The sequence below is a fragment of the Phyllostomus discolor genome, chromosome 1 (genome assembly GCF_004126475.2).
Source record: "Phyllostomus discolor isolate MPI-MPIP mPhyDis1 chromosome 1, mPhyDis1.pri.v3, whole genome shotgun sequence".
NCBI lineage: Eukaryota > Metazoa > Chordata > Mammalia > Chiroptera > Phyllostomidae > Phyllostomus > Phyllostomus discolor.
Window position 1 is genome coordinate 156404275 of NC_040903.2, and position 21289 is coordinate 156425563.

At 34.9% G+C, this 21289-nt stretch overlaps 1 protein-coding gene across 1 annotated transcript in view; it reads right to left on the reverse strand.

Annotated features, from left to right (window-relative positions):
* Positions 1-21289, reverse strand: part of UBR1 (ubiquitin protein ligase E3 component n-recognin 1) — a 126317-nt gene that overhangs the window by 33848 nt on the left and 71180 nt on the right. The window contains 11 exon segments of the mRNA XM_028507958.2: positions 3419-3516; positions 6283-6432; positions 7483-7576; positions 9065-9270; positions 13153-13337; positions 14275-14361; positions 17101-17210; positions 17793-17892; positions 19274-19428; positions 19814-19862; positions 20319-20421. Coding sequence (XP_028363759.1) covers positions 3419-3516; positions 6283-6432; positions 7483-7576; positions 9065-9270; positions 13153-13337; positions 14275-14361; positions 17101-17210; positions 17793-17892; positions 19274-19428; positions 19814-19862; positions 20319-20421 — 1337 coding nt within the window.

The window sequence follows — 21289 nt, forward strand, 5'->3', positions numbered from 1 at the left end:
CCTCCTCCCTCAGGCCATCCCCATACCTCTGTCTATGTCCATGGGTCATGCATATATCAATACAGTCTTTGGCTACTATATTCCCTATGCAGTGCTTTACATTCCCATGACTATTCTGTAACAAGCAATTTATACTTCTTAATCCCTTCACCTTTTTCATCCATTCCCCAGGCCCCCTCCCATCTGGCAACCATCAAAAAATTCTCTGTATTTATAATTCTGTTTCTGTTTTGCTTGTTTATTTTGTTTTTTTTTTAATTTAGTTATTGATATGTATGTATTTATTGCCATTTAATTGTTCATATTTTTCTTCTTCGTCTTTGAGAAGACCCTTTAACATTTCATATAATGCTGGTTTAATGATGACGAACTCTTAGCTTTTTCTTATCTGGGAAGCTCTTCATCTGTCCTTTGATTCTAAATGATAGCTTTGCTGGGTGGAATAATTGTGGTTGTAGGGCCTTGCTTTTCTTCACTTTGACTATATCTTGCCAATCCCTTTTAGCTTTAAATGTTTCTTTTGAGAAATCATCTGGAAGTGTTATGGGCACTCTCTTGTAGGTAACTAACTGCTTTTCTCTTGCTGCTTTTAAGATTCTCTCTTTGTCTTTAACCTTTGGCATTTTAAGTATATGTCTTCATGGGGTCCTCTTTGGGTTTGTCTTGTCTGGGACTCTATGCACTTCCTGGACTTGTATGTCTATTTCCCTCACCAAGTTAGAGAAGTTTTCTAACATTTTTTCAAATAGGTTTTCAGTTTTTTGGTCTCTCTCCTCCTTCTGGTACCCCCATGCTGTGAATGTTAATATGTTTGAAGTTGTCCCAGAGGCTCCTTACACTATCCTCATTTTTTGGATTCTTTTTTCTCGTTGTTCTGTTTAGATGTTTTTAGCTTCCTTATATTCTAAATTTCTGATTTTATTCTTGGCTTCATCTACTCTTATTGATTCCCTATAAATTGTTCTTCATTTCAGTTAGTGTATTCTTCATTTCTGACTGGTTATTTTTTATGGTTTCCAAGCCTTTTTTTTTATGCTTTTGAAGTTCTCACTAAGTTCACAGAGCATCCTTATAACCAGTGTTTTGAACTGTGGACTATCTCTATTTTTAGTTCTTTTTGTGGAGTTTTGTTCTGTTCTTTCATTTGGGTCATGTTTCTTTGTCTCTTCATTTTGGCAGCCTCCCTGTGTTTGTTTCTATGCTTGGGTAGAGCTGCTATGTCTTGCTGGCTTGGAAGAGTGGCCTAATGTAGCCATTGTCTTGTAGGGTTCAGTGGCACAGCCTCCCCTATCACCCAAGCTGGGTACTAGAGTTGTACCCAACGTGTGGGCTATATACACCCTACTCTTGTAATTGAGCCTTGATTGCTGTCAGCAGGTCAATGGGAGGGATTTACTCAGGCTGACCGGCTGCAAGAACTGGATGTGACCACTGACCACTAACCTCCAGCCACTGTGGAGGATCAGCTGTGCAGGGGCCCACTCCACAAAGCAGGACTTACTTCACAAGGCTTTGGTGCCCACTGAATCTGCCCCTTGAGTGTGTTGCTTGTGGAGGTGGTTGGGTGGTGGTGCTCCAACATGGTCTGTAGCTGTTAACTGGGTGTCAGTTGCTGGGGCCTCCCAGAAGGTACAGGCCAAAGTAAGTCACTGCCAGTGTTCTGTTCAGGGCCACCTGGCATATGCTGCAAAGTGATCTGCAGCTGGCTGGTACTTGTGCTGGGCTTGGAGGTGATTAAGCAAGTCCAAGCTGTGAACCAAGGCCAGCTGCTGCTAGTGCTGGGCCTGGAGACACTCAGCATTAGGCAGGGAGGACATTGAGGCCAGATGCTACTTAAAGATGCTATTTGAGTGAGTTTAGGGAAATCTGAAGCATCAGCCAAGACCAGCCATTCCTATGGAAAAACCACTGGAAACAGCTTTGGTGGGGCAGAGCCTTGGAATCACCAGGGTGAGGCAAACAGTGTGAGGCAGATTGATAAGAGTCTCAGATATGGTGCCCATCTGCCTGCTCTGTTGGGAGAGGGCTCAGAAAAGGAACAGTGGACTCTACCTACACTTCTTCTGTCTGTGAGAAGGCTGCTCCTCAGCTCTTGCCCTGATGCCAGGTGCTACAGTTCTACCCCATATGTTTCCGGTGCCTTTACCTACTGTCTCCCCAACTGGAGCTCAGAGGGAGTGAGTCTGACTAAGTCTCTGTGCAGCCCCTTTAAGAGCAATTGCCTGGGATTCCAGCAGTTTGTCTCCTACAGCCTCAATCCCTGCTGGTTTTTACTGCCAGAAGATATGGCAACTTTTCTTCCTGGCACTGGAACCCTGGGCTGGCGTGGCCTGATATAGGGCTGGGAACCCTTGCTCCCAAGATAACGCTTCGGATTTTTATTCACCACAGGTGGGTGTGGTACCAGACTGTTCCACATCTCCACCCCTCCTACCAGTCTCTATGTGGTTTCTTCTTTAATTTTATAAGTGTATGACTTCCATTCAGCTCTATTTCTGGTGGTTCTGAATAATGGTTGTTCTGTGGTTTAATTGTAATTTTTTAAAGATATTCTATTTATTTATTTTTAGAAAGAGGGGGAGGGAGGGAGAAAGAAAGGGAGAGAAACATCAATGTGTGGTTGCCTCTCATGTGCCCCCTACTGTGGACCTGGCCGACAACCCAGGTATGTGCCCTAACTGGGAATTGAACCCGTTAAGTCTTCGCTTCGCTGTCTGGCACTCAATCCACTGAACCACACCAGCCAGGGCTAGTTGTAATTTTGACATGGTTGTGCCAGGAGGCAAGCTGTGTTAACCTATGTCAGCTTCTGGAACAAAAATCTCTAAATTTTGATTTCCCTTCCTAATCTGCCTGCCATTGTTTATTTCTCAGAGTCTTTAGGTAGTCTTATCTCTCGATTGTAAAAAATACACACATGAGGTAATAGTTTAAAAGTGTTGTCTTTGTTACTACTATTAATGACAATGTATTAATCATATTAGTAATAGTAATGACTAACACATAGTACTTGCTATGTATCACGCATGGTGCTACTTTACACAAGATAACTCAACCCTTTAGTCAAGGAGATAGGTACTACTATTATTCCCACTTTACAAATAAGAGGAAGCACAGAGAGCTTAACTGGTCCAAGATCACATAAACATTAAGTGATGGATATAAGATTTAAGTCCAAGCAGTGTGACTCCAGATTAATCACTGTGTATACTGCTTCCCAGTATAAAAAAATTATTGACTTAAGTAAAGTGATTCAAACCAAAATTAGCCAGGGCTTCAAAATCCTCTATTTTTGGATATTTAACAAAGATGTATTTGCAAACCATATTTCAGAGCAATAAGTACATTTTCTAAAAATAATTAAAGATTCTGACACTAAATCACACAGAACCAAATAAAAAAATAATTTTAAGCAAACCTTTAGTATGTTTTATATTATAACCTGATATTCTGGCCAAAACAGTTGGTATCCATCGTGCCAGGGTCAAAAGTTGAGCAAGAGCTTCTGCATTCTCACTGAAAAATTATATTTAAAAATTGTTAAAGCCATTGCCACAATGTCAAACTGAAAATCTTAACTTGTGGAGATTTTTCTAAACTCCCTGGATAAAAGACTGAATGAAAATTTCCTCTAGATTAACTGCCTAGGTCATAGAACACACATGTCTAAAAAAAGTAGTTTGAGGAGGGAGGGAATTTTGAAAGTACAAGGATTAAGATTCCATCCATACTCCTTACAACTCTAAGTAATTAATGTCAGTAAATAAAATCACCATTCTCGTTTCTCAAGTCAAAAACTAGGCGTTGCCACTGATTTCTCTAATTCCCTCTAATTTACCAGCTAGTCTTGCAAGTTTTACCTTGTTAATTTCTCCTAAATTGATCACATCTTTCTCCTTCCACCATTATTAACCTAACCCAATTTACCTCATCTCTCACCTGTACTAGTTCAGCAAACTAACTGTTCATCCTGCTTCCACAATAGGGTTTCATTATTATCTATGTCCTCATCATACAGCAGAAACTGAGGCACCTTTTAAAAGTGTAAATCAAATCGTATCACTCCCCTATTCAAAACATTTCAATGGTTTCCCATCACACATAAAATATAATTCCAACTCCTGATCTTATCACACTCATAAGCCCCTTTATGATCTGGCTCTTTGCTTGCTTCATTCCACCCACACTGCCTTCTTGCTGTGCCTCAAACACGGTGATTGTGTTCCTACCTCAGAGCCCTTGCTGTTGATACTGCCTGCGTGTGAAATTCTCTTCACCCAGAGAGTAGCAGCACTGCTTGTCCTTCACTTCACTCACATCTCTACTGAATTGCCACCATCTCAGAAAGAAGCTCCCTAACAACTTTGCCTATAAATAGTCTCATGCACTGGTCTGTCTCTAGCCCTTTACTCTGCTGCTTTAGTTTTTCATCGTATTTCTCACTCAACACTTTGTATATATATATATATATATATATATATATATATATATATATGTTTACTGCTTGTCTCTCCTCTCTGTAATGTAAATTCCATAATGGCAGAGACTTGATCTAAACTATTAATAACCAAGGGGGACCACAAACGGTGTTATTAAAAGGACTTAAAATAGAAATTTGCTTATTTAAAGAAGAGTCTTGAGTGAAATTAAAATATATAATTAACTGTGCCCAAATTCACATATCTGGGCACAAACTTGACCTAAGGATTTGTTTAGTTCTTAGAAACAAAAGTGTACTGTGTGATTATAACCAATTTTCTTTAAAAATACTAGCTTCTTAGTTTTGATAAACTTTTTATATGCTCATAACTTTAATATCTTAGATTACACTGATGTTGATTTTCCAAAAATTAAAGTGGCAAATATAATTAAATACATATTTAAGTGTCTAATAAAAATGTTATGTATGCTTATGTATTTCAGATCCTAAGTAACAAAATTATTACTACAGATTAAAAACATCACAGAACTCAAAGAGAACCAGTAGCAAGGATCAATTTAACTTGAGAAAGGATTGTCCTGAAGGATCCTATTCTTAAAGACATCAAGAAAAGAGGTGCTGAATATTTCTTTAGAGAATAATTTGCATGTTTAATAATCCTTATTTGGGGAAACACTGTGTAAAAAGGGCTTGTACAGGCTAACAAGTTGGAAAGTCATTATGATTTAGTTTATTTTTGTCATCCTATATATAGTTAGATACAGCTTTGGAGTCAGGTCTGGGTTCAAATCCTGAGTCTTTCTTGAAGTAAGTAAAAACTATTCATAGTTTTCAATTCCTTATCTTTAAACTACCTTCTTCATTATTTAACAAAATAGCAAAGCAAGTGTTTAGCAGAGTGCCTAGAACATAACAATTACTCAAAAAAAAAAAAAAGATAAATCTTTCTGATGCTACCTTCTTCCAAAAGGATGACATTCTATGTTTCGTATGTTGAGTAGAAGACAATTTCCAACTGGGTTTTCTGATGACATTGAGTGATACAGAAAGAGCAAGTACTTATAGACCTTACTTGCTAAACCTATCACTTTTGAATCCTTTTGCTGAAGGAAGACATTAAAAGTATTTTATCAACAAAATCATCTTCTTTAGCCAACTTAGGTCATTATTACAAATTCAATGAATTTTAAAGAAATTGAAATAGTAACAAATATTACTGTTATCATCATGTAGAACAGTGAAAATAAAAAAAATACATAATTGAGTATCCTGGTCACCATTAAAAACTAATGAATTTTCTATTAAATTGCATTTACAGATGGTCAGAATATAAACTTAGTCTAAATGCTCAAAAAGTATCCAAAGGTATGCAATGACTCTGATGTTTTTATCTACTTTTATAATTAACATTTTGCCCATGTCTCTAAAATTATAGCATTTAGATCTGCAGAAAAACAGAATTAAAATTAACACTACAAAGACATTTAGAGAAACCAAACTCCAAACCGCACCTCTACTGGTGACAAAGGACTATATAAAAAGAATAAATCTTCTTTGTATCTTTTCTGTGAATGCTAAATTAGAGATTAAAGTTCTATTGCTTTAATGGCAGTTGGAAGATTTACACAAAACACATAGATTTGAGTAAATTGATAGTCCAGTTGTTTCAGAAACTAAAGATTGGAAGCTAATTTTAACCACGGTTTTAAGCAGAATGTTATAAAATAAAAAAGTATTATTTTATAAAGCAAATCTTCAGTTAGTAATCTAACTGAAACAGGCATAATGAAAAGAATAGACAGATTTTTATAAAATTAACCAAAACATAAATTAAAATATACCTGTTTATCGTTCGAGGCTGCAAAGGAATAATGGGGATCACAGTATTGCACAGAGACTTGCAGAGAGGGCAAAGGTATTCTCCACTTTCTAAGTCAAAAAGGTCAACATGAATACGCTGCTGAAAGCTCAGCTGTACAGCTTCAAAATACCTGCAAAATTCCAAGACACAGGTCCCGTCAGAATGATACAGATATCTTTGTTCTAATCCAAGTGAGAAAAATCTGAAAATTATGCCTCGATAAACATCTTTTAAATATACATGCAAAAATCCACCAGTTATAATTACAGAAGAAATAGGATGCCCATTCTATTGGGGTAAAACTGGAAGACTCATTAGGGTAGAAAAAAAATTTTTTTTAAATAATTTTACTGAATCTTGCCCTGGCTGGCGTAGCTCAGTGGATTGAGCTCGGGCTGGGAACCAAAGTGTCCCAGGTTCGATTCCCAGCCAGGGTACATTCCTGGGTTGCAGGCCATAACCCCCAGCAACCACATTGATGTCTCTCTCTCTCTCTCTCTCTCTCTCTCTCTCTCTCTCTCTCTCTCTCTCTCTCTCTTTCCCTCTTTCCCTCCCTCCCTCCCTTCCCTCTCTAAAAATAAATAAATAAATAAATAAATAAAATCTTAAAAAAAATAATTTTACTGAATCTTGTCTCCTGCCTCAACAACATGGAGATACAACGCAGACACTACTTCCTTCAGTTTCCAATGATCGACTGAAGTAGCCACTGGCTATTATAGAAAAATTATGCATTTTATTCCAATGCCAAAAGGGTGAACACTATACAAAAGATTTCCCAGGAATAAGATTTCTGAATTGCTATCTCTTCCAGAGGTAGATCTAGAATTTCTTGTCATATTCTATCTCTAAAGTACTTTTCATGCTATGTTTTGAGGGGAATGAGATTTTTATAAAGATTACTGCTTCTTTTACACAACTATTAAGCAAATAATTCGTTTGTGAAGAGCAAGTAAAAGGGATGATCAATTAAGTGAAGAATTTAAGTTCATAACTTTATATACCAGTTTCTAAGGGTGATGATGTAATGAGTATCATGCAAACAAAATTAGTAATGAAAACTACTTCAATTATTTAAATAACAAGGAAAGACGACATGGGAAAAAATGCCTTTTTGTGGCCTTTACTGAACTTCAATATTCCTAGTTTCTTTCAAGAACATGTCAGAAGGACAACTTACTTCTGCCAGCACACTGCATGCATTACATGACCACAGCTTCCTGTGTAAGTCCCATATGCCAAATCTGGATCCATGAAAAGTGGGTCTAGGAATTTTGGGTATAGGAAAACAAAAATAAGAGGTATTATATTCATCTCTCCCACAGTCATAAAAAGGAAAAAAAAAGAGATTTTCAGGTCTGAAATTCTAGTCATCAACTTTCTAAGGAATGTCCAAGAAAAATGTCGCAATATCAATGATAGCAAGATTCATATTCTTAATAGTAAGTAAAAAGAGAAAAATATAAAGCTAGACTTCCAGGTATGATTCTAAAATTAGCATGGATTAATGGCTAGTTCTACTCTTGATTTACATCTTTATTTTGAACATTAGATTTAAGTTGGACTATCTTGGTTGTTGAAGTTATTTTCTATGATTCAAGAAAATTTACTTTTGTAATTTTACAAGTAACTCGACTGGGTAATTTTAAAGGATATTTAGGGGCATTATAAGTCTACTGGATAAAAGCAGACTACAGGATTCAAAATCTGGTTTCATCACTAAAACTCATGGCCTTGGGCAAGCTGCTTCTCTGTACCTCAGTTACTTCATCTATAAAATGGAGCCAAAATTGATACCTAATTCATAGGGCTATTATAAGGATTAAGTGAGTAAATACACAGAAAGATTTGATCTGTGCCTGACATATGGTAAGTATTCATAAATGTTAGTTTTAAAAAAATCAATATTGTAACTCCAAGGGTATTTTAAAAATAAATTTTAAAAATCAAATTTAAAAAATAAATTTTAAAACTACTGGTGTGAAGAAGTGCAATACATCAGCTACTTAGTATTTTGCCAAGAAAATGCTTACCATGAACCTAATCATGAGACAACAATCAGACACACCCGCACTGTAAGACACTGTACACAATTAGTGGCTTGCAGTCTTCAAAATAAGGTATCACAGAAAGAAAGAAGGCAAGGGACCATTCCAGATTAAATTATAATCAACTATAAGAGACACAACTAAAGCAACACATGAAACATGTCTGTATCCTAAATGATAAAAAAGTCTAGTTAACTAGACATTCTGAGGGTATTTGGGGAAATTCAAATATAGATTTTATCAATATATTAGGTGATATTACTGAAATGTTATTTTCTTAAATGTTATAATGGAATGATAGATATAATAATAGACTGACTTTAGTTTTAGAAAATGCATGTGGAAAATTTAGGGATGAAATGTTATGAAGCCTGCATAGTACTTTCAAATGGGAGAGTAATGAGAAATGGGGACACGGAGGAGGAAGAGGGGGAATAGGGGAGGAGAGGCAGAGAAGGAGAGGTGGGGGGGAGAGAGAGAAAGAGAATAAGCAATGTAGCCAAGTGTTAACAAAAATTAAAACAAAAAATAAAACAAAAGAGCCAACATGGCATGTAAAAAACCAAGAGTCCATTTTACATATAGGTAAACTGTGATTTGACCAAATAAGGCTAAATACAATCTCTCTCCCAAACTTCTTTCCAATAGTATTTTTTCTAGTTATGTAAGTATGAAAAGAAATGTTCAAAAGGATACTTATTAAACAATACATACCCCCTGAGAATTCTATGGGTTTTCCCCTGTGCTGGGTTAAGGCGGTGGATTTCTGGACACAGGCCGATAATACCATGGCATTATTTTCTATTTTCACCTCTTGTTCTTCTTGGCAGAGGATGCATGTCAGCACCTCCTTTTCAGTAACAGACGGACCCCGTTTAGGACCCAAAGCAATTCTACAGTAGTCACTGACTGCTGGGGTGCTACCAAGAGAAATGACCAGAAATGAGGACACATATTTTGGTCACTTGTTTTTGTATTTTGGTAGATTTTATATAACTGTAGGGCAGGCACAAAAGAATAAAAAGCAAAATAAAAATTATATTTAGCAATATTAGCTTAAAATCTTCCCCCCTGATTTTTTTTGGCATTTATCAGTTAATTTGCTTATTGGAAAAGACATTTTGTGTTGCTAAGTGCACAAAAAAATCACATCACCAAGTAGAATGTATAATTATATTAAATTTATTCTACCAAGGAGCTGGGTTATCTCTCTCTTTTTTTTTCTGATTAGAAAAGTAACACATGCTTATTAAGAAATTTTAGAAAATCTAGAAAAGTATAAAGAAAATAAAAAGCATTACACTCTCACAACCTAGAGATAATCACTTGTGTTTTTATAGTCTACTTTCTATTTATAACATTTTTTACATAATTAAGACCATATTACATATGCAAATTTGCATCCTTTTATTCACTTGTATTTTAGTTGTTTTCTCATGTCATTAAAATTTACTTAGAAACATTATTTTTAAGTGACTACACAGTACTCTTATTATATGTGCTATAATAATTTTATACATTCTCTCTTATTAGGCATTTAAGTTTCTATTCTATTTTGGTAGCTATTAATATAAAAAGCTACACTTTAATGATTTAGCAATTCTTAGGGTCAATGTGTACAATAATAATAAATAGTAGTAAATATTTATAAAGCACTAATTGTAACATGAGGCACTCTTTCAAATTATTTACATTATATTAACTCATTTAATCCTTCCAAGAATCCTATCTGGTAGGTACTATTGTTACCTCCATTTGTCAGATGAAGAAACTGAGGTTTGAGATGGTAACAGACTTACCTAATGACTTATCACTAGGAAGTAGCAGAGAAAGGATTTAACCCAGGCAATCTGACTTCCCAGGACATACTCTGAACCACTCTGCAATATTGCCTGTCTATCTGTGCAGGAAGCACCCTGAAATGTCACAGATCATTCAAAAAACTGGGAATAACTTAAATGTTCATCATCAATGTAAATGGAATTACATGAAACAGAACACTATGCAGTTTTTAAAAAGTAGGTCTCAGGTAGGTGTGATACTACCTCCTAGGAGGCATCCAGCAATATGTGGGTAAGGTTTACTTTCTGACTGTCATGAGGACTAGAGAACACTACCAGAATTCAGTGGAGGAGAGGCCAGAAATGATAAATGTACTGCAACTCACAGGGCATGAAAAAGAACTGCTGCCCAAGTGCCAAGACTGAGAAACACTGAGCTCGTTCTACCATATGTAAGAACACATAGATTTTCCAAGACATATTATCACGTGAAAATGTGAAGTTGCAGAACATGTACATATCAGTTATGCAAAGAAAACAAAAGGCTGAACGACACTGTATGATTCCTATGGCTACATATACTTGTATGTAATAACACAGTAAAACCTATGACAGCATCTATATAAAATTTGTATCTCTGAGAAAGGGCAGAAGAAGGGCCCAGGATTTGGGTCAGTGCTGAAATAGAACTTTAGCTTATCTAACATTTGATTTTTTTAAATAAAAGTAAGTTAATATAACTGTGTAATTAAAATTTTATTTAGAAAATGTAAGAATATATCTGTGACTCTGGGTAAGAAGAGCCTTCTTAAACATAACACAAAACTTAAAACTCAAAAAGACTAATAAATCTGTCTTTATCAACACTGAATACTTCTCTATGGCTAAACTTTGTAATTCATGTTAAAGAAATAGATATAAAAAATATGTGACAAAGTTTAACATCCATAATTTTCAAGGACTTCTACAATTCAGTAAGACAAAAGCAAAGCACCCAACAGAGATGGACAAAGGATAACAACAGGCAATTCTCAGAAGACAAAATGGAAAAGGCTAGTGAATGATCATATGAAAAGATGTTCAACCTAGTACTAACTAGTAATCAGGGAAATTCAGACTGACACCAATTTATAATTTTGATCATATCCAATATTTTCAAGTACTGATAGTAATAAATATTGGTAAGAATGAAGAAAATAGACACTCATACACTGCTGAAAATACAAAATGGTAACATTACTTAGGCAATGTGGCAGGATCTATCCAAATCTTATATAATTATGACTTAGCCTTTCACTTATTGGATTCCACTCCTGAGAAGAACTTGCACAATTGCATTAGGGAGCACACACACACATTGTAATAAAGGAAAATGTCCAAAATCAATAAAATATTGGATATACATCTACACTATGGGAAACTATGCAACACTCATAAAGAATGATGTAGAATCTACACTATAGATCTATATATATTGACATGAAAAATCTGTAAGACATTGAGTGAAGAAAAAGCAAGTTGCAAAAAGAAAGGTATGATAAAATAAAAAAAAAGACTCATTATTTCATGTACACCTGTTTACAAATGCATAGGAAGAGGTCTAGAGCAACAGTTATTTATACCAATGGTTATCTGTGGAGAAAGATCAGAAATATAGAGGATGGTCAAAGGGGACTTACTATATTAATCTGAGTTGTTTTCAATGAGAACACATTCATAATTTTATATGTACAATCAATCAGGCAATAAAAATAAATGAAAGCATTAAAGCCACTAATTAACCCTGAGCATACTTTTGCTTGCATTTTCTTGTATGGATAAAGATACAGTAGTCTCTTTTCCATCACTTTATAAATAGGACATTGTTAATACATACTACTGAAACTAGAGGGTTGGGACTTTCTGTTTATTGTCTAAAGTTTTGTATTAATTTCTAGTTTTATTACCATAGTCAGCCAAGGATAGTTTACCTTCATATTTTTGTAAAATATCTTTAAAATATATAGTTATCATTCTTTATAGTTTTTGTTAGCATACTCAGCTTCAGGATTACAGACATATTATGTATAGGAGAGTTTCTACCGTTACCACAAAACCACTATTTACTAAAAGTATCTACAACACACAGTTTTAAAGAGCAGTGAAAGCTTATTTTTAAAAACTAAGCATAGGGCCCTGACTGGTATGGCTCAGTGGGTTGGGTGTCATCCCACAAACCAAAAGGTCATTGGTTCGATGCCTCAGGGCACATGCCTGGGTTGCAGGCCAGGTCCCCAGTTGGGCAATGATTCAATGTTTCTCTTCCTCCCTCCCTTCCCCTCTCTCTAAAAAGAAACCAAATATAAAAAAAATAAGCATAGGAAGTATTTTCAATATTTCAAATGGGAATGCTTTTCAAACTACCATTATGTTGTATATATAACATCCCACAAACCATGGCTTTTGGAAAGCTAACTAATTTTCCAAAGAGTATACCATAGTCAGGACTCAGAAAAGCAGATTTACAAATTCCCATTCCAATGGGCTGGCTATCCACGACTATAACTATATGCATTATCTTCTTTTTAAGAAAAAAAGAAAATATAAGCCAGTTCTTCATGAAGAATTTTTTAAAATCTGTAATAACTGTGGTCATTTTTATCAGAAATCATAGAAATTATATGGAATATGTGAACTGATGTATAAATGTATATCTAAAAAAGCACATGTATATAACATAGCAGGTTCTATTTCTGCTGTTCACATCTTTGTATATTTTTATGCAAAGATCCCCAACAAACTTTACTGAGGACTTAAACTGTTTCTCAAAAAAAGTTATAAGTTAAAAAGTTATATTCAATACATACATAGTGAAGTTAAAGTCTTCACTATCCCTTTTCTACCTTAAAAACACAAACTGAAAATACAAACCAAGTATAATTTCTCTTACTATAAAATTTATTTTGGAAAAACATATGAAGTGAATATGTAATATTTCCTTAAAAAACTGAGTTGTTAATTTTTAGTTTTGCTTTGTTTTACCTCTCTTCCTCCATGATGGAGTCTTCTTTCCCAGACATTTCTGATGCACTATTATCATACATGAGTTTGTGAGTTTCAATGAAGTTTTTCTGTAAGGCAGACATCTGAGCCATAATCTTCTGGCGATGCAGCCTAGCAGCTTCAGCTTTTCTTTTTCGTTCTGCTTTTTCTTTATCATGAATAATCTGGGTATGACAAAACCACAAAAATTAGGTAAGACCTATTGTTACAATTTACATATACTATTCAGCCAGGCAAAATTTCCCAGAGTGAGAGTCTGATAAAATTGATTACTGCACCCCTTATGCCTAGGTTCAATCTTATATCTCAAAATTAGCATACAGTCTCCATAGCATCATGCAACTAATTGCTCCTTTGGTACTTCAATAATTTAACATAAAGGTGAACTACCTTAAATACTTAATAAACTGCTTTTTAACTCAATGCAGGTAAATTAAGAAAAATATTAAATAAAACAAAATTTTGAAATCATCTGTCAATCACTTAGTCACTGACATTTAATCAATTTAAGCCAATCTGATGATGTTTAACAGTTATTCTTAGACATGTTGCTAAGACTGAGAACTTGAACAATATTACTAAGATGTGCTGGCATTATTTTATTGTGCAGTCTAACTTAAGCCCAGTGTATTCCTTTTATAAAGGATAGCAAATAACTATAAGTAATAATATTCTAATAATTTTAAGATTAAAGTCATCAAAATTCAATTTATTATATTAAGGAAATTTATAACTAAATATTATTACATTTCACTGAATCTAAGCTGTATCATTATTTTATGCTCCACTAAGAGTGCTGCTGATTAAATTATAGGGGCTGTGCAATGTAAGGCATATCTCACTTTTGGATATTAAAATGTTTAAATTAATAAAGTATTTCCAATAGAGCTCCACGGCACATCTATTTCCTCTGCCTTTGTAAAGATACATGTGTTATATTGGATACCTACATGTCAAGCACCACTAATTGCTCAATGATAGAAGATGGACATCTCACATACATTACAACAAACAGGTTCCTTCTAACAAAAAGCAGCAGCTTCCTGACATCAGCTAAGCTCAAAGACAGAGAGACAAATGTCACCATTATTATGTTATTACCTCATCATTCTTAATAGATTCTGATCCTGATGTAGTTGCTACAATTAAGCAAGATTTTTCTCTTAATCGCTTCACTGTGTCAAACATCTGAAAAGTAAGTGTTAAAAGATTTGGTTACATTAACCAGGAACAGAAAAATGCACTAATCTGATTTTGCCACCAAATCTCCAATGTCTTTGACCTAAGCTGTGCGCACGCGCACACACACACACGCCCATGTGCACAAAGTGACTCCTGACAGTGACGGACACCTCCCCTAATTGTTAGTAATCCAGCTAAGAAGGAGGTTGCAATGCAGGTAGCAGAATCAACTGATTTAGTCTTTAGGTGTGACCACACCTCTGCTTTTGCCAGGAAAAGTAAAAAAATTTAATTCTTTATATTTAACTATAGTCTCATAAAAAGCAATCCTGCTATATACAGGATTGCTGTTTTCTCTGTTCCATTTTCACTTCATCATTTATCTTTGGAGGTGTTTCCACAACAGCTACCTCATTCTTTTTACCAAATATCAAGGTTTCAGCACTATGATGATATATCCACAAACTTACTAATATTTTGAAGGAGCCTCAACCTCATGTGGAAAATTCTTCCACAAGGAACTTACAACACAACTTTATATTAAACATTTGGATAAAATACCTAATGTTTGTAAGAGCAGATACTTGGAATAAATCTTCAGTTTATAATGCCTTGTCTGTAGAATATAAATGTTGAATTAAATGACAGTTCAGTTTACTTTTTTTTATTATTTGAAATTTTTATTGATTGATTGATTTTTTTGGGGGGGGGAGGGAGAGAGAGAGAGAGAGTGCACACTACTGACTTACTGTTCCACTTACTTATCTCATTCGTTGATTCTTGTATGTGCCCACACCAGGGATCAAACCTGCAACCATGGTGTTGTATCAGGACCACACTCTAACCAACTTACCTAGAGACCTGGTCAGGGCCTTCAATTTACTTTCTTAATAAAGGTAGATGTAGTTAACAAATACTTCTTTTGTTTTTGTTTTGCTTTTATATTTTTAAATGATTTTTAAATGTCGGTAAATTTAATACTAAATACTCATAGAATCTATTTCAAGAGAAATCTTAATAATATTACTTTATTTTTTAAAGAGTTTATTTATGTATTTTTAGACAGAGAGGAAAGGAAAGGGAGAGAGGGAGAGAAACATCAATGTGTGGTTGCCTTTTGGAGGCCCCCAGTTGGGGACATGGCCTACAACCCAGGCATATGCCCTCACTGGGAATCAAATAATGACCCTTAGGTTCGCAAACCTGTGCTCAATCCACTGAGCTACACCAGCCAGGGCTTAATAATATTGTTTCATAGTTACATATCTGATTACATTAAGCTTGCTTAAGGAGTGTCGCTGATTAATAAAAAGAGCTGACTTCTTGAAGTACAAATTAGTACAAAGATCTCCACTGATATGAAGGTGGAAAATAACCATTCTATATCTTAATTACCAGAACAATTATCTAGCTGATAACATCAGAATATTTAATAAATGCAGTGAGGGGAAACTCCATAACCTTGACTCCACATTTTCACATGGAGCATTTTCCATTAAAGTAACACTCCTGGCCTGTCTCCCTACCCCTTATGCACTCCTCCCCCCCAAGGGCACTGCCATCTACTCAACAGTTCAAGCTCCAGATCCAGGGGTCATCTCTGACTCCTTGATTTCCCTCATCCCCTCCCATCAAATCTGTTAGCAAGTTCTATAGATTCTACCATCGAATTATACCTAAATCAGTTCAGCTTCTTGCCATCTGCATCCTAACTTAGGTCATGCTCACTTCTACCAGGAATACTGCAATAGTCTTCTAATGGTTTCCCTGATTTTACTCTTGTCCCTTATAATCCATTTACCCTAGAGCAGACAGTGATCTTGTAAAAATATAGACCAGATATTGTCACTTAAAATCCTTCAATGGTTTCCCACTGTACTCAAAAATAAAATCCACCACTTTACCCTGACCTGTAAGGTCCTGTATGACCTGGCTGCTGGCTGCCCCCTGACCTTGTTGCCTACAATGGTTGCTCCCCCTTGTCGCTCTCCCTCTCCCCCTTGTATGCCAGTCATGCTGGCCTTTCTGGCCGCCTTAGAGCTTTTACTTTACTGTTCTTTCTTTCTAGAGTACTCTTCCAGATTCTTATAAGACTGGCTTCGTGTCATTAAGGTCCAATGTTACCTCCTAACAGAGACCTTTTCTGATTACCCATCTAAAGCTACCATCTACTCATCTGCATTATCCTGGTATTTTCTTGTTCATTGTCTGTGTCTCAATTAGTATGTGTGCTCCATGATAGCGAGCACTTTATCTGTCTCGTTCAGAGTCTAGAAAGGAGCACAGCACAGAGTAAGGTTCAATGTATGTTAACTGAGTGACATATTTTGATTTATTTTTTAAAAAAACTTCATTAAGTCCTGGATGGTGTGACTCAGTGGACTGAGCACTGGCCTGCAAACCAAAGGGTCACTGGTTCAATTCCTAGTCAGGGCACATGCCTGGGTTTCAGGCCAGGTCCCCAGTGTGGGGTACACGAGGGGCAACCACACATTGACGTTTCTCTCCCCCTCTTTCTTCCTCCCTTCTTCTCTAAGAATAAATAAATAACATCTTTAAAAAAAAAGGAAAAACACTTCACTAAAACATAGTGAAAATATAATTAACTAATATGAAAACATAGGAGTGATCATAAAAAATCAGTAGTAAACGATCTCACAACAACATAGTGGTTTAATTTTGGAGGAAAGCAGAGGATTCTCAAATAATCAAACCAAGATATAATCAGTTATTTTCCAGGTTTACCTGGAGTATCCATGTTATCATGTCCTTCTGGCCTTCTAACTGAGGAATTCCTTTGAGTTTTTCCAAAAGCATTTGTATGTTCTGAGCATTCATGGCCGAACTTCCTAATCCTTTTTTAAAACATAAAAAATTACATATCACAATATATATCTCCATAATTATGTATAAACTATAATTTATAGTTACTGTCATTCACATTGATAACCAAAGATTACAATCAATCCCTTAACTATATTAAGTTTTTAATGGAAGAATCTGCAATTACGTGACATACTAAGTATTGAATTAAACAACTTAAAAACTTGAATTACTTTAGGTTTGTTTATTTTCCACTGGGACTGCTAAGTGAAAGCTACTCATAGTAATCTGTCTTTCATCTGTCTTCCACATGGCTGTCGAGTAAAAGATACTTAAATAAGAACCAAAACTCCAAAAATATGAAAGTGGGAGCAATTATATCCATAAACTGAATAGATTTATGATGTCTTTAAGGATCTAAAAAATACAGTGTGTAAACAGAAATAAGATGCTTTTCTCTTCTTGGTCTTATAATCTATATCCCTGGAATGTGCTCTGAAAACTGTCTTAATCCGGTAGCATTTAATAAAAATGTAATCTAAACTTATCCTGTTCTTCCATGTTGAAGACAGTGCAAGAAGAACACATTATCATTTCCTCAGACTAAAACATACTTGAAGCCTTATGGTAAAAGTCGAATGTCACTTCTTCTTCAGGGGCTTTTTGAAGCTGTTGTTTTTCTTCTAGTAAGCCCAATGCCAGAATATGAAATGCCTAAAGGAGAAATATATGAAAAGATCTTTAAAATTGTGCTTCTTCAAGTAAATATATTTTAAATGAAGGTACAAAAATAAGCAATCCAGTTGGTAAAAAATAGGTAAAGTTTACAAACCAGCAGTTTATAGAAAGAGAAATAATACATATATGAAATATGTTCAACTTCACTTAACATTAAAGAAGTGTGAGTTGAAGCATGATCTCCTATTTTTCACCTATAGAGTGGCAAAATAATTAGCACTTAGTAGAATAAAAGATACCAAATGTGTTGAGAAGCAGGCATTTTTCACCACACTGGTGATGGGAGAGTCAATTAGTATAACATTTTTGGAGGCCAATTTGACAATATCTATCAAAAATGTAAAGATACAGATCCCGTACTAGGAAACAGTATGATAGATACATTCATTTAACTATACAAAGATATTTGCACAAGGATGCTCATTTTAGTGTTCTCTGTTATACAAAGACCTAAAAGCAACATAAATATCTATTAATAGGAGACTGGTTAAAGGCATTATAGATACCCATACAATGGAATATGCAGCTATTAAGACTGAGATAGGTCTCTACACATTAATGTAGAATGATTTTCAGAAGATACAAACCTTTAACAGTGCTTATCTCCCAGGTAGAGCACTGAGAAGCAGGGAGAGAAATTTTAACTTCTGACTTCAAATATAGCCATACAGTATAAAAAAATTTTTTACTGCATTTATTTACTATTATTACAAAAGTTAAGATACACATATAGTATGACAGCATTTAGAGCCTCCAGACCAACAACAGCCAAGGACAAAAGAAAATTTAGTTAGGTAGGTGCTAAAATAAATATCTAATTCCAGCTGCCAAAGGTGACATTATCAAGTAATATGTCTATAATAGCATCAAGAAAAAAATACCTGCTTTTCATTTAATGAGCTAATTTTCAAAATTCTATGAAATAACTACACTTATACCTATTTTACCAATGAGAAAATTACCCATTCCTCCTAACAGGACATGGGATAATGGAAGATTCAAGCCTAGACCTGTGTGTCATCAAATCTGTTATTCTGTCTCTTCATAAAACAAGTGAAATAAAAAATAGAGAAAATTATGATACAATAGTCACATACCACTTTATTATTAGAAGCAGGCTTTTAAAAAATATATAAATGGTTCCCAAGAATAAGGAAGCTAAAAATACAAGAATGTGTCACTAAGAAAATCTCTGCCACACCTAAGCTGTTTATGATGACTTCTGAGTCTCAGGTGCACTAGCTGAGGTTCTGACTCAAGTTGGAAAGTTAGACCAGGAATCTTCTCCAGACCACCATGAACTCTATAAAGTAGAGAAAACAGCTGAAGTAGAGAAAATATTTCAGAATATACATACCATCTGGAGCATCCCTTCAGTCCACAAGTTAGAATCTGTGTCTAATGCCCGCTCAAATATGGTCCTGAGAATGTACATCATGATATCACAATCTAGAAGGTTAACCACTTTGCTGAAAGCAGGGCAGAATTCAGGAGGTGGTGGTGGTGGTAATGCTACAGTGGGTGGGAGATGGATGGAAGAAGAGATAAGCAGGTACATTTTCATTGGGGTTATTCTACATGCTAAATTACAAATGTCAAAATCATACATTACATGCAAAAACAACACATGATTTGTTATGTGTAAAGCACTGAAAACATCAATGTCAAAAAAAAGTCACTATGTAAATCATCCAAAAATAAACTCCATTTGCTATAAATTTAAAATTCTATCACCACTGATGTAAGCCATATCTTAGTATGTGAATAAGAAACAAATGGTTCTTCGCACTTGCATTAACTACCCACTCTAAATAAACAACAAAACACTACACACTTGGCTGATAACAAAACCACAGAAAAGAGTCAAAATGAGTCAATTCAGAATCTCACTTTTTACCTTCATCTTTGTTTTCTTGTTTTCTCTTTTTCTTCTGCATATGTTCAGCCTATATATTTAAAAAAAAAGTCTATCTTTAAATATACTGCTTGTCAAGCATGAAATAAATGGAATACTGTGAAGCAGGCAGGAAAGATCCATCAACCTACCAAAATATTTTACATACTGAAGTGTATATTCAAAATGCTACCTTGTTTTAGAAACAAAATGTCTGTCCTAAGGAAGGCCACTACAAAATAGGTGGGTAATATCCCTCCTCAAGAATTAGTGCCCACTGTTTCAGTCAATAATATTCACCTAGAGTCTGTTTCTGGCATAATCGTGAAAATTTGAATATTGCCTCTACTCTTGATATTAATGATTCAATTTTAATTTCTTGGGTGAGATAATGCTTGCTATTAATGAGAACCAGTAGGAAGCTACAGAAAAACTAGAAATCTTTCTGTGGAGTCAGAGAGCATAAAGCATTTTCGGTTTGTTTTCTGAAGGGGACACCTCTTCCTACCTTGCTATGCTGTGTTTTGGTGTAATGATAAAAGTACATATTGAAGTCTTTCAATGATTCATCTTTCAGTTCATAAACTCCATGGCCTGATACACCTGGTTTCCTAAATAAATAGAAAATACAGAGATGAACTGCAGTGTTCTTGAAGTATAGAATACAGACAAAATAAGAACCTAAAAATTAATCTAAAAGTCAAAATCTAGAGGAAGAAAATGTCATTATATCTCATTCCGCTTGCTTAAATTGAAATGAGAAATTTCGTTCCAACAGTAAAACTAAAAACTCACACTGCATGCTCAAAGTCCTGACAACAGCTAAGCTGTGTTTCATAATTACAGAATTCAAACAAAGCTGAGGAAGTTTATTTTATACTACATAGAACTTACACCATACCCTTCATAAATCCCTAAGGCTTCTTCTTTAGCCTCTGAAGCCTAAAGGTTGTATGTTCAACTAAAGCACATTTTACTATCTTAAGATCAAATCTAAAATGGTAGTGAGACATCATGTCCTCAGCAAACAGTAGGTAAAAATAGAGTGCTGAATCCTCTATACATCACTAGGAAAAGCATCAAGGCCAAAAGGAGTACACAATATTTCCTCTGCATATTTAAACTGCATTTTATTTCTATCTAATTCTTAATTCAAATATTTCATTGAACATATTTAGAGCACTAAAAAAGCTATATCATATTTTCAAAGTTATATGAAACTAGTAATTTACCTATAAATACAATACTATAATAACTACAAGTTCCCTACCAGTTTTGATTTTTTTAAATTTCAAAAATTTACCCACTTAAAATCTTATTTCCATTTTATAGATCTCGAAGAACTGAAGGATAATAAAATACTGTTTGAAACCCACTAAGGGTTTTCATGATAAACAATTTTTCAACCTTAGGTGGAAATACAACAGTTTAAGGTGACTGTGTTTTACCTTAAGGACAGAGATTTTCAACCTTTTTCAT